General features: G+C 27.1%; 1 protein-coding gene across 6 annotated transcripts in view; it reads right to left on the minus strand.

The window, feature by feature from the left end:
- Nucleotides 1-5548: 5548 nt before the first annotated feature.
- Nucleotides 5549-13850, minus strand: part of LOC130453102 (probable nuclear hormone receptor HR3) — a 135564-nt gene continuing 127262 nt past the window's right edge. For 4 of the 6 annotated variants that reach the window (XM_056792719.1, XM_056792735.1, XM_056792711.1 and 1 more), the window contains 5 exons: nt 11739-12011; nt 9475-9699; nt 9267-9420; nt 8801-8955; nt 5549-7344 (listed from right to left, as the gene is read on the minus strand). In XM_056792719.1, coding sequence (XP_056648697.1) covers nt 8850-8955; nt 9267-9420; nt 9475-9699; nt 11739-12011 — 758 coding nt within the window. In that variant the 3' untranslated portion in view covers nt 5549-7344; nt 8801-8849. Of the gene's footprint in view, nt 7417-8800; nt 8956-9266; nt 9421-9474; nt 9700-11738; nt 12012-13850 lie in introns of all 6 variants that reach the window. The other 2 variants (XM_056792741.1, XM_056792703.1) reach the window with 1 other exon arrangement.

The raw sequence follows: 13850 nt of genomic DNA on the forward strand, positions 1-13850 counted from the left end.
TAATTTCAAATCTTTTTCTAGTGTAACGTTTTGTTTATTATTTTTTGCTGATTTTCTGTGAGGTCGTCCACTGTCGTCATTTTATATGAGTTTTGTGTGTGTGTGTCATGAAATGGTTTTTAAACAACTAAATTTTTAGTTCATAACCAACAGAAATAAAATATGTAAACAAAAAAATGTGTTAGAAACTAGTTCAACTTTTCACCAGTAGTGAGAATCTAATAAATAAAAATGTACAGTTTTTTTTTATTTTGTAATAATAAAAGAAACATTATTTATCCATTAATATTTAACAATAACTATACCATTACCCCATGCCAACCCTCAGTTTCACAAGAACGGCTATTTTACATGTAATGCACGTTATTATTTCGTCCGGCGAAATTAGATCTTTCATTTTTTAACAAAAAATTGTCGATTTAAATAAAACGATTATTTTCACTGGACATCTACTATCGACTAATTTTGTATTTTGTTTTTTCTATACAATATAAAAATTCATATAAAAAACGAAGTAATTAAAAATCTAATCAATAACTAAAATATTCACAAAGACAATAAACTCACTTCTAACATTAACAACAAAAAAATATTAGAGCAGTGCCTTACATGTCATAACAGTTGTTAAAATATATCAAACAGCCAAATAAAATATTGTTGAAAAAAAAATCAACAACTTATTTGTCAAAATACTATCGAGAATTCCTACTTAGTCATCCATATGAGAAAAATATGCCTTACAAGGCAGGCCTTTCAGAGATGTATAGAAACACCTGGTGTGAGACAAGTGAAGACCCACATAGATGCCAGATGTCATCATAAACAGATCAGATGAAATAAGATAGATGACATAGAACTCATGATAGAATAAAAGACACACTTGACAGATTACTCTCGGAACGGATCATATATGATAAATTATATAAAAGACAGAATCCATGACGTATGCTGGGTGACACATAGAAGATATGACACAGAAGATGGCTGGTGACAGATGGAATTATTAACAGATGATATAGATAGCAAAGATTATAAGATGATTGACACACATGACTAATTATTTGTCTAGTGACAATTGACAAATGATTGATGACAGTTAGATAGCTGATCTACTTTTGTTGATAATGTGGATGGGAAAAAATGAAAAATAGATAAAAATCGAAGAATTTTGAGGAAGGTCAGTTGAAGAAAGTTGGAAAAGAAAAATTTTTAGACTAATAAATATTTTGGCTGCTTGATGATTTCACTAAACGTATAGCCCACGAAATACGTGATATTAGCTTTTGTCAAAACGGCTAACAAGTAATTTTTTATATTAAAATGTGATGCTGATGTCGAATTAATTGTTTAAGTAACACTGGGTTGAAAATTGGAAGCCGAAACATTTATATAAACAGGACCTATTTAATTGAACCTAATTACCAATTAAGTATCATTCTTACGAAGCAAAATCAAACCGAAACTTTCCTTGAGTAACTACGTCTTAAAAAATTGTTTCAAATATAACCGAAAATGGAAATCATTACAGAGTACAAAGGAAAGAAGAAGAAAGAAGCAAAGATCTATCCCTCCATCAATATATATATTTACTTATAATTTACTCATTACCACAAGGCACATTTTAAAAATATGGGAAAAAGGGTTATCCTTCATCATCGTCCTGGTACTAGACACTATCTTCAATATTACTTTCAATTAATTTCGAAAATCATATGTCAATAAATGTCCAGTTTATATAAAGTTTGTTATTTAAGCGATTTAGATTTTTGACAACGGATAATATCTCGACGGAATCTAAAATCTAATTTTAATTTAGATTTATGTATTCTGGCATATAAGAAAAAATATTGCATAAACATTTAATTAGCCGCAGAAGTTAAAGCTATCAAATAAATCACAATAATAGATCAATAAAAAGAATTTAGAATAGTTTCAATCAATCAATAAAATGAACTTGATACTTTCCAATCGATGGAATGAAACTCGAATAAAACGAACTTGATGCTTCCTTATCAATGAAATGAGACTTTAATGAAGCAAACTTGATGAACATAAAGTTTCAAAACAACAAATTAGTTGATTTTAAATTATTGAAATGAAACTTTACTAAAACGTACTTGATCCGTTCCAATCAATGGAATGAAACTTCAGTAAAACGAACTTGATGCTTCCTTATCAATGAAATGAGACTTTAATGAAGCTAACTTGATGAAAATGAAGCTCCAAAACAACAAATTTGTTGTTTTCAATTCTATGAAATGAAATTTGAATAAAACGAAGTTAAATTAATGCATTGAAACTTTAAATAAAACGAAACTAATGCTCAAAGCTTTATAATTGATAAAATGAACTTAAAATAAAATGAAGTTGACGCTTCCTATCAATGGATTTAGACTTTAATAAATGGAACTTAATGAAAAATAAAGTTGATGCTTTCAAATGATTAATGACACGAACTTAAAGCTTTATAATCAATGATTGCAATGAAACTTGATTAAAATGAACTTAATGGAATCAAATAAATTGTAATGACACTTCAATGCAATAAAACTTCAATAAAACGAATTTAATGGAATCAAATTATTTGCGATGAAACTTGAATGAAACTAAATTTATTGCAATGAAACGAACTTAATGGAATCAAATTATTTGCGATGATACTTGAATGAAACTAAATTTATTGCAATGAGAAACTTCAATAAAATGAACTTGATAGAATCAAATTATTTGCGATGAAAATTGAATGAAACTAAATTTATTGCAATGAAACGAACTTAATAGAATCAAATTATTTGCAATGAAACTTGAATGAAACTAAATTTATTGCAATGAAACGAACTTAATAGAATCAAATTATTTGCAATGAAACTTGAATGAAACTAAATTTATTGCAATGAAACGAACTTAATGGAATCAATTATTTGCGATGATACTTGAATTAAACTAAATTTATTGTAATCAAACTTCAATAAAATGAACTTGATAGAAGCAAATTATTTGCGATGAAACTTGAATGAAATTAAATTTATTGTAATGAAATTTCAATAAAATGAACTTGATAGAAGCAAATTATATGCGATAAAACTTGAATGAAACTAAATTTATTGCAATGAAACGAACTTAATGGAATCAAATTATTTGCGATGAAACTTGAATGAAACTAAATTTATTCTAATGAAATTTCAATAAAATGAACGTGATGGAATCAAAAAAATTATATAATTTAATTAAACAATGTTTTGAAATTAATTTGGGGAAATTGAATTAATTGCTATAAACCTTGATTAAAACGTACTTTATGGAATCAAATTAATAACGATAACATTTCAATCAAACCAAATATTTTATAATTTATTTCAAAATGAAACTTGATGCTTTTAAATGATTTACTATACATTTTGATTTATTCAAATTTAATGTTACAAGAATTCGTGTTTTCATTTTTTTAGAATTAATGTTCATGAAATATTTTTTCAGGTAATGATCTGCAGATCTGTAAATGTTCCGTATTATTTTGGAGAAGCGTTTAAATTGATTTTATCCAAAACAACACGAACCAACAATATATAGAAAAAACCGAATTAAATATCTATTCCATAAATATTCTATTTCATATACATCTCTTTATTATTTATATATTTATATATATAGTACTTTTTATAAAACCATGTGTCACCAAATAAACTTAAACGATAGAAAAAAAATTAAAATACACCCCGTTGACAAATAGTAAAAACTAGAATAAGCATACAGTCTTTCTATACTTTAGCTAGAATGAATCTAATTCTAAAGTGTTTTTTTCCACGTTCTCGTTAGCTCATGAAACATTTTAAATGAAAAAAGGAGGCCATATATTGTTTAAAAAAAATCGTGGAAAATATCGAAAAAATATAAACAAATAAAAATAAAATGGAAAATAACTCAGTTTCTTCAGAATATTTGAAAAAAATAAGTTATAGGAAAAGTTAGAAAAAGTTTCTTAAAGAATAACAAATTTAGAAAGAGACAGTCCCTCCCCACGAAATTCTGTTTTCATTAACATTAACAACCGCAAATTTTGTTGATGCAAAATTCATTTTATTAAAAAAAAATTCAAAAATCTATTTTGAAAAAAAAATTAGTGCCAAATTGAATTAATTTTAATAAAATTTTTTTCCATATCAATATATGTTTTAAATATATTGTTTTGAGGATAGAAAATAATCAAAAAGTAAAATGAAAATCGAATACATCAAAAGGATGGGAAGATATTAAAAAAGTTGGAAATAAATTTGATTAAAACATTGTTAAAAAAATATGAGTGGAATATATATATATATATATATATATATATATATATATATATATATATATATATATATATAATATTTTAGAGGAATATTTTATTTAATTTAATTTTGATTAAAAACAGAAATTGCCAATACGCAAAAGGTGACAGAATATTATGAAAAATCCCCTGTTTTAAATGTTTTAAAAGTATGTGCATTTGGATGTTATTATAAAATATATAAAAAAAGAAATTGGAAATTACTTTTAGTACTGAGAAAAAAATTCATTGATAAAAATGAAAATATAAAATGAGATAAAATGAAAAAAATTGATTTTTTCAATACAAATTTTAAAAATGAATATTTTTTAATATATATTATTATTGGGAACATGATCATTTTAACAACACTTGACTTTGGTCAAAATAATTATTAAATAATATAAAAACTACCTAATTTTTTTTGGCCTTTCTTATAACAAAGCCTCTTTATCAATCTATTGGTGTGTATATAACAATCACTGACTAAACTAAAATGAGTTTTCACCATTTTTATTAACGGGGTGTAAAAAACGTTAAATATGTATCAATAGTGTATAAGTTTAAACCTTATAAATGTGGAGAGTAGCGTGTTAGATTAACGTGGCAGATATATTACTTTTATGTAAATGCGCGCCGAATTCAAAAAACCGCAATTTTTTATCAAAAAAATGAGCACCTAGGTTCCAGAACTTTTACATTTTGACAAAATACCTTAAAAAGCATTAATATACGTTATAAAAAAAACAAAATTATTGAAAAATAAAATATATATAAAATAAAAAATATTTGTTTCGTAAATATGAAAAATTTATAAGTTATTATATTAATAACAAAAATTTGAAAATATAAAAAGTAATTCTAATTTATTTTTAGAAAAATTTAATCCTGAATTAATTCAATTTAGTTTACAAACAAACATATAAACAATTGTTTGTTTATTTGTATTATTTATAAGAAGTTTTATTTAATTATCAATTTTATTGTTTTTTGAATTTAAAAGATTAACTTAGTGAAGAGAATAGAGTTTTTATAAAGAGGAGTATCAGGAAAAAAAATTGAATTGTTAAAAACTTATGATTTTTGTCTAAAAAGGACATAAAAAGAAAACTATGAGTTTGTTTAACGAGAAGAAAATATAAAAAATTACTTTTTATTAATTTTCAAGTAAACTGATTCGAACTTTTTAGAAATTGTAGTAGTAAAAAAAAGTGAAGAGGGTAAATTTTCAAAAAAGGGGATTAGTAAAAAAAATTTAAATAATATTGTTGAGAAAAAAAAATGATTTTTGTCTAATATTTCCATGGATAAAAAATAAAATTTTGCGTTTCTTTAACAATTTTAATTCTATGAATCAAAAAACGAAACGTTTTTTTCCCGAAAGTTTTCGAATTTTAGATTGGTTTAAAATTGCATAAAAAGCATATTTATAACCAAATAATAATTTAAATATTCTGATGTTTAGATGTTCTTAAATATTACAATTATGGAAGGGGGCGTTTTTTATAAAAGAAAAACAAATTGAAAGTTAGTTGTTTTAATAATAGATTTAGAAATTAAAAAAAAATAAAAAAAATTTTTTGGCCTTTGGTTCATATCTTTTAACCTTTCACTTAATTTTTTTTTCAATAATTTTCGAAAAATGGACAAAAGTCTAATTAAAATTGAAATTAAAAACAACAGGAAATATTTGATTAAAAAAATTCTAATTATCTTTTGTCATCTGGACTCGCAATTTTTAATATGCAAAAACATGTTTCGTTGATTTTGATTTTTCTTTTGCACTGGAAAATATTGTTTTTCGTTTGAAATTAGTGGAAAAGTAGTTTTTCTTTGTTTTCAATAAAAATCTATAATATATTTGAGAAAAAAGCAATTTGATCAGTGATACTGAAAGTTTAAAAATAATTTTTAATGAAAATAAATTAATGACGATTTTCATCTGTTTTCTAATTCACAAAATAAAAAGAAGAAAATTTTATAAATGTATGGATTTGAAAACCACTATTATGTAAAATGGAAAAATTCATATTTTCTTCTGACATCTAACCTCACAATTTTTAACAATTATTCTTTTTTTTTAATTAGTGGAAAATTATTTTTCTTTATTTTAATCCTTTTTTTTATTTGGGAAAATACGAATTGGTTTCCGTCAAATTGCAAATTCTTGAGGAAATATTTGCCTAATGATAAATTAATGTCCATTTTTTATTTTTGATACGAAGGGGTGCGTTGTACAAATTTGAAAACCACCATTGTAGAAAATGAAACAAATTCACAATTTCTTTCGTAGTATAACCTCACAATTTTTCAAGAAATATGCCAAAAAGTTTTGATAATTTTGTTTTTTTTTTTGAAACTATTGAAATAAAAAATAGGGGGTTGATTTTTTTCATCTTGCGTTTCTTTTTAACCATTTTAAAAGTAATAAAAGATATTATTGAGAAAAATGAAAAACTAGAGAGTTGTATTTTGTTTTCTAGTATTTTTCGAAAAAAATATATGAATTCACAGAATAAAAATTAAGCCAATGTTTTATAAAAAAAAATTAAATTAAAATGCTTTTGATCCATTTTCTAAGAATGCGACTTATAAATGTTTCCAATTTAATATCAAACAAATTATAATGTTAAACTAAAAAAAACTATAAAAAAAACAAATAAGGAAAAGAACAAAGAAAACTTAAAAAATTCAAAAATATCGTCAGTTAAAAGGAGCGGAAAAAAAATTTTTAGAGCTTTAAGACAGTTGAATTGTCTGAATGACTATTTTTGAAATCTGATTATTTTGATAAATTCATATCTCAAATGTTTTTTGAGGTATTTTGAAAATGTATCAATAAAAATAAAAGGAAAAGTTGTACTTTTAAATCAGGGCTTGGTTAGCGTTATAAATAATATATTATTGCGGTTTTTTAAACAAATCATTAGAGATCTGCGATAATTTGTTAAATTTCTATGTTACAACAATAAATTTTCAATTGTAATAACGAAATTATATTTTAATATTTAAGGCCGATACATTCAGTAAGAAGGAATCTGCAACAAAAAAAAATAAGGTCTATTTTAATAAATAACGTGTTTTTCCATAGAAATAATTTTTATTTATTTCTATTAACAAAAAAACACGTTATTTATCAAAATAGACCGAAAATCAACAACATTTATTCAAAAAAAATATATATATAAAAAAATAGACGAGAAAAAATGGATTTGGGTTGAAATTTTTTGTCTACAAACAACGAAAAAATCTAGAAAAATATAGATATACAGGGGCGCGTTTAAAAAAAGCGTCAATAATACCCGACAAAAGTAGTGTCACGACGCCTCGTTTCTGAGTTATAGGCCTTTAAAGTTGCGAAATAAGAACTTATGGCTCATGCTAATGGTTAACAATCCGTAACTTTTACAGGGACAACCTGTATAATCTGAAGATAACAAAAATTAATTTTTCAGCCGATTTTCAAAAACAAACAAAAATATACTCGATAAAATTTATAGTTTAGGAGATATGCAGATTTTTAGATCGTTGTACATTTTAAGGAAACCGTTCGCCATAACGAGACATTCTGAAGAAAATTATCATAAATTGTATTTTTTGAAAATATTTTCAATAATATTGAATCACATTTTATGATAATTTTCTTCAGAATGTTTCTTTATGGCGAACAGTTTGGGATACACAGAAATCACTCTTGCGATGCGGAAAACAGAAAAAAAAGATTATAATAGACCCTTGCACGTAAATATTGGACTGTAGAAAACTGGAAACAAATCCTGTGAACTGACGAATCCAAATTCGAAATGTTAGTACCAAAGCGGATCTTCAGAAAAAATGCACCGCAATGCTATAACTCCAACTGTTAAACATGGACTTGGAGGTGTTTTCCATATGCTGGAGTATTGGATCCCTACAGAATTAATGGACATTACATATTAAAAACGCATACTAACCCTTCTGGGGTGCATCTAATTGGCCGTTGGTACGTGTTTCACCAAAATAATGACCCAAAGCGCCCATCTAAGCTTTGTGTCAACTATTTAAGAAATAAAGAAGATGGTGATAAGTTATAAATAATGGAATGGCCTCCACAATCTCCGGATCTAAATCCAATAGAATTATTGTGGTATGAAATAGATTGGAAAGCTAGAAAATTGTATCACACTTCTTTGGATGATCTTTGGAAGGTTCTTAACTTCTTTCAGGGAGGTTTCTTTGATGAAAAGAAAGTGTAGCAGTATAAAATGGTTTTAATCGTAGAATCAATATTTTCAAAATAAAACTTTCAATATATTTTGTCAGCGGTGTATAATTTAGAAAATCTAATTTCGGATTTGAATGCTTATAACTCAAGGGGTCGTATGTAAATTTTTTAATATCACTGTGTCACTATTTTCACGTCATCTACTCACTCCCGAATTTTTTCGCGGAACACCCTGTATATTCGAGGAATATGAAGAGTAATTGTTGGTGGAAATTGCATTAAATACTTACAGTAGCTACCCTATGCTGCCCTTAAAGACAGTTAAGGAGAATTATCGCTTCAACTGTCAACACTAAAAAGTTCCTTATGTAACGCTGGAAATTCCAAATGGGGAGCCGATCTCTTTATTTTTCCCAGCGTGTCCATGTGGAGCATACTTATTTCCCTGAAAAAAAAGTCATCAATTAACCATATTTTAACGGCGTATGCGCACATCGAAAACTTCTTCAAAAAATACAACTTCAAAAGTTTCAATTGGAGCAAAAAAATTGGAGAATTTTCAAGTTCGATAAGGGAAATTTGTTATGGGAGGAAGGTTTTTTTGATTTGGCCCTGATAGAGGAGTTGCTCCTCTGCAAGGCTGGAGTTGCGAAGGTTGTGTTCTCTATCGTGGCTGGAGAGGAGGAAAAGCGATCGAGATTTAGAAATATCCTCAACTTTTGGAGTCTTATATTATCAATTCAGTCAATACGTTACCTCAATGTTGGAATTTTTGTTAATAGTGCGTCACAAACAGTCACATCCCCTTTGATAGGTAAACTGTGACTACGATCCAGTTCCATTCTGAGAGCCCTTAGAATAGCTTGGTTCAATCGTCCTGTCTCTAATATTCCTTTCAGTCCCGATCGATCTAAATATTAAAATCAGTCAAATATTTTTTAGTTTGGTGTTTTTTTGTAGTTACCTGGAGACAGAAGTACTATAGCGGCGTATAGAGCTAACTCCGTTTCCGTCAGTTTCAACTCCGCTATACCTTTTGCTACTTCGAATACGCACGATACTAATTTCATTTCGGCAGTATCCGAAGTAAAAAAAGCGTCTTGGGGTAGCATCGTGTCTCCGTATAAGACACAATTATGAGATATATCCATAAATCTCGACATCCGGACTATCGCTAATTCAAAACTCCCTAAAATACAAAAATAAACACAAATCAAGGGAGTTTTTAGTCAGACACGGTAGGTTGTGGATAGAGCTATAGACGTCTTCACATGAAATCTTTCCATTATATTATATTTCCAATCAGTTCTCCTTCTAATGATTTGATGAAGCAATCAATCCATAGAACATTAAGTCAATCAAAGAATCTTCTAACGATTTAATACTCCAACAAAACGATGAACCAAATGATCAAATCATCAATGGATCAACCGAAGTTTCAATAAATGAATTAATTACTCGATAAAACAATCAGTGAGTCAACGGATTTTCCAAAGATTGAATTAATCTACGAATGATTAATTCAGTGAATCAATAAAATGACTGATTCAATCAACGAACCAATTAATCAATGGAAATAATAAACTAATCAAAAACTTAAGGATCGAATCAAATTTTTAACGAACGGACGAATCAATCAATGACTTATGAATCTAAAGAATAAATCAATAAAAGAATTAATGAGACAATGTATCAACTAATCAATCAATTAACTAATTGATGGGTCAATAATAAATCAATGAACAAATCAACGAATTCATCCTTATATGATTCAATCAACGAATTAATTACTGAAACAACGGAACGATGGATCAATTGATCCGAGCATAAATTAATCGACGGAAATCGAATCGATGAAAATCGAATCAATGGAAATAATAAACTTATCAAAGACCCAAAGATTTAAGCAAATTTTTAACGAACGGACGAATCAATCAATGATTTAAGAATCCAAAGAATAAATCATTAAAAGAATTAATGAGACAATGTATCAACTGATCAATCAATTAACTTACTGATGAGTCAATAATAAATCAATGAAGAAATCAACGAATTAATCCTTAAATGATTCAATCAACGAATTAATTCTTAAATGATTCAATCAACGAATTAATTAATTAATGAAATAACGGAAATTAATGAAAGCATCAATTGTTCCGAGCATCAATTAATCGATCAACGATTCTGTGTAAATAATCAATCAAATTTCAAGCGAACGGACAAATAAATCACTGATTTAATGAATTCTAAGAATAAATCATCGACTGAATTGATGAGACAATGAATTAGTCGAAAATAAATCAATGAATAAGCCAATGATTCATTGAATGAAGAAGTGAATTTATTGGCGAATCATTGATCAATGAACGAATGAATCAATCTATTTAACAACGAATATAGGTATCATCTAGCGAATTAATGAATGAATCAATAAATAATCGCATCAGCTAATTAATAAATCGATCAACCAACTAATAAATATATTGATCAACTAACGAATCAATAAAACAATAATGAATTGAATTAATTAGTGATTCAATTAAGGAGTCAGTAAGTAAATGAATTAATCTATGAATCAAGCAATGATATAATGATTTAATTTTATCGAATCAAACGATGAATCAATCAATAAAGGGATAAATTAATCGGTGAATCACTTATAAATCTATTATTCCACGAATTCATCATTCAATTATATTAATAATTGATTGATTAACGAATCAAACAATTAATTAATTAATAAGTGGATCAATCTATAAATTAATGGATTATTGAATCAATAAAGTGATTATTCCCCGAATCTATGAATAAATGAATTAATTAAACAACAAAATGGTGAATTAATTATCGAATCACACGATGAATGAATCGATGAATGAGTTGAGTAATTAACGAATCATTCAATATCGATTAATCGATTATAATCATTGGAGAAATCAATGAATCAATGAATCAGTGATGCAAATGGTGTAACAACGAATTTAAATAACTTATGAATCGATTATTCGACGAATTAATGAATGAATTATAAAACCAAACAAAGAATTAATGACTCAATCAATAGTTCAATTAATAAAACAAGTCAGAGAATCAATTGATAAATCAACGAATATATAAATCAAATTCCTTAGGAATTAATGAAAGAACGATCAATCGAGATAATCGATGAATCGATTAATGAACTAATGAATCTTCAATTAAATTTTGAAATCGTAATAAATGACTCACCCGATTTGAGTAAAACGATTTGATCGTCTTGCGACAACTTCATGAATCCAGGTACCATTTTAGCGAACTCAATAACTTGTTGAATAATCGCGGTGAGTTTCTGAGCACAATCGAGCCACAATTCTTCGTGCGCCATGTTCTTATAAAATAACAGTCGTGAGAGATCGTGAGGTTTGCGGAACAGTTCGTGGATGTCTTCCAACGTGTATACAATTGATCGCATATGTGCGTCGGTTATGGTTCTCGAAAGCAATTCCGATATCTGACTTGGATCTGGAAAATAAATTTTCGCTCAATAACTACTCAATAGATAAGAATGATAAACAAAACGCTTCAAAAGGCAAATTTTCATATAAAATTCGTACTTTACTTACACCGACGAAAACATTTTCGATACATTATTTCATTTAACATGAGATTATTTTGGATTTTTAGCCCAGGTACAAGTTATAAGCAAAAAGGCTAAAATTTTTTTAACAAGTACTTTGAAGTAGGTTAATTGATATAAAAAAAATTTCAGTCATCTATCGATGTTTCAAAGTCAAAAAGTTTCGAGAATCATTTTGTTTTTTTTTGTGAAAGTAAAAAACAAGATTCCGATATCGATATTGATTTATTTGCCCAAATTTTTTAAAATTTTTCGGAAAATTCGAAATTTTTCCAAAATTTTCAATTGTTAACTTGAAACAAACACAGAAATACTCATTTCTACGAGAGTAATTTTATGAATGATTCAATGAAAATTGATCAATTTGGCATCTATAGGAGATTAGTTTGATTGCCTTGAAAAACGACTTGATAGATTTACGAATTTTTTCCGAGGAAAATATAGGTTTTACGAAAAAAGTGTAAGGGACCTTTTTTTTCAAAAAAACCTGCCCTGCGACATAGTATTTTTTATTTTCTTTTATCTTCAAAAACAGATTAAAATAATGGGAAATTTGGAAAATCAAAATGAATCTCGAAATTTTTTTGGCGATTTTTTTTTGAGAAAACTCTAGCTTTTACAAAAAAAGTGTGACGAACTTTTCTATCGAGAAAAACTTGACCTACAACGTGGTATTTTTAATTTTCTCCTACATTGATAATAGATTAAAATAAAGGGTAATTTTGAAATTTAAAATGAGTCTCGAAATGTTTTTCGACAATTTTTTCCGAGAAAACTCTAGCTTTTACAAAAAAATTGTAAATGACTTTTTTATCGAAAAAAACTCAGCCTTCAACGTGATATTTTTTATTTTCTTTTATCTTCAAAAACAGATTAAAATAATGAGAAATTTGGAAAATCAAAATGAATCTCGAAATTTTTTTGACGATTTTTTTTGAGAAAACTCTAGCTTTTACAAAAAAAGTGTGAGGGACTTTTTCTATCGAGAAAAACTCACTTTTCAACGTGTTATTTTTTATTATCTTTTAACTTCAAAACAGATTAAGATAAAGGGAAATTTCAAAAATCGAATTGATTCTCGAAATTTTTTTTTAATTTGCGAAATCGATAGACATCTAAATTTTTTCTTAAAACAATTAGTATACTTTGAAGTACTTGTAATAAAATCAACCTTTTTGTTTACAACTTATTCTTTTCCATCATTGAGTATTTTGAGTATCAATTTTGATATTTTTCCTACACGAGATTCTTTTGCAAAAAAGACTTTTTATGTAAAATTTTACAATTAAAAGGGATGAATAATATTCATACTGTATACAACCACTAATAATTACACTGACACGCATTTCTATAACTAAATTATCCTCTTCAGTTATTGTCCACCGTTAAGCTCTGAAGACGACAACTTCGTTATCGAAACGCGTGTCAGATAGTGTAATATAGTGCAGTGGTAGTGTAAACATCATGACACATCTGACACATGAAAACTAGAATCGTACCAACTGAAAAAAAAAATACTTTTGGAAGTATGAATTTTATATGAAAATGCGTCTCCTCCAAGTAACTCCTTAAGCGGGGTTCCCACGAGATCATGAAGGCACGACTACAGTTCCTAATGAAACGAGGTAGCGATTTAGTGTGAAGGGGAAGTGGTAGTGTATGTAAGACCTTGTAAAAACAGTTCGTGCTCACTCCGACGATATTTTCCGGAAGAAGATCGTAAC

This window comes from Diorhabda sublineata, chromosome 1 (assembly GCF_026230105.1).
Source record: "Diorhabda sublineata isolate icDioSubl1.1 chromosome 1, icDioSubl1.1, whole genome shotgun sequence".
In the NCBI taxonomy this organism is placed as follows: domain Eukaryota; kingdom Metazoa; phylum Arthropoda; class Insecta; order Coleoptera; family Chrysomelidae; genus Diorhabda; species Diorhabda sublineata.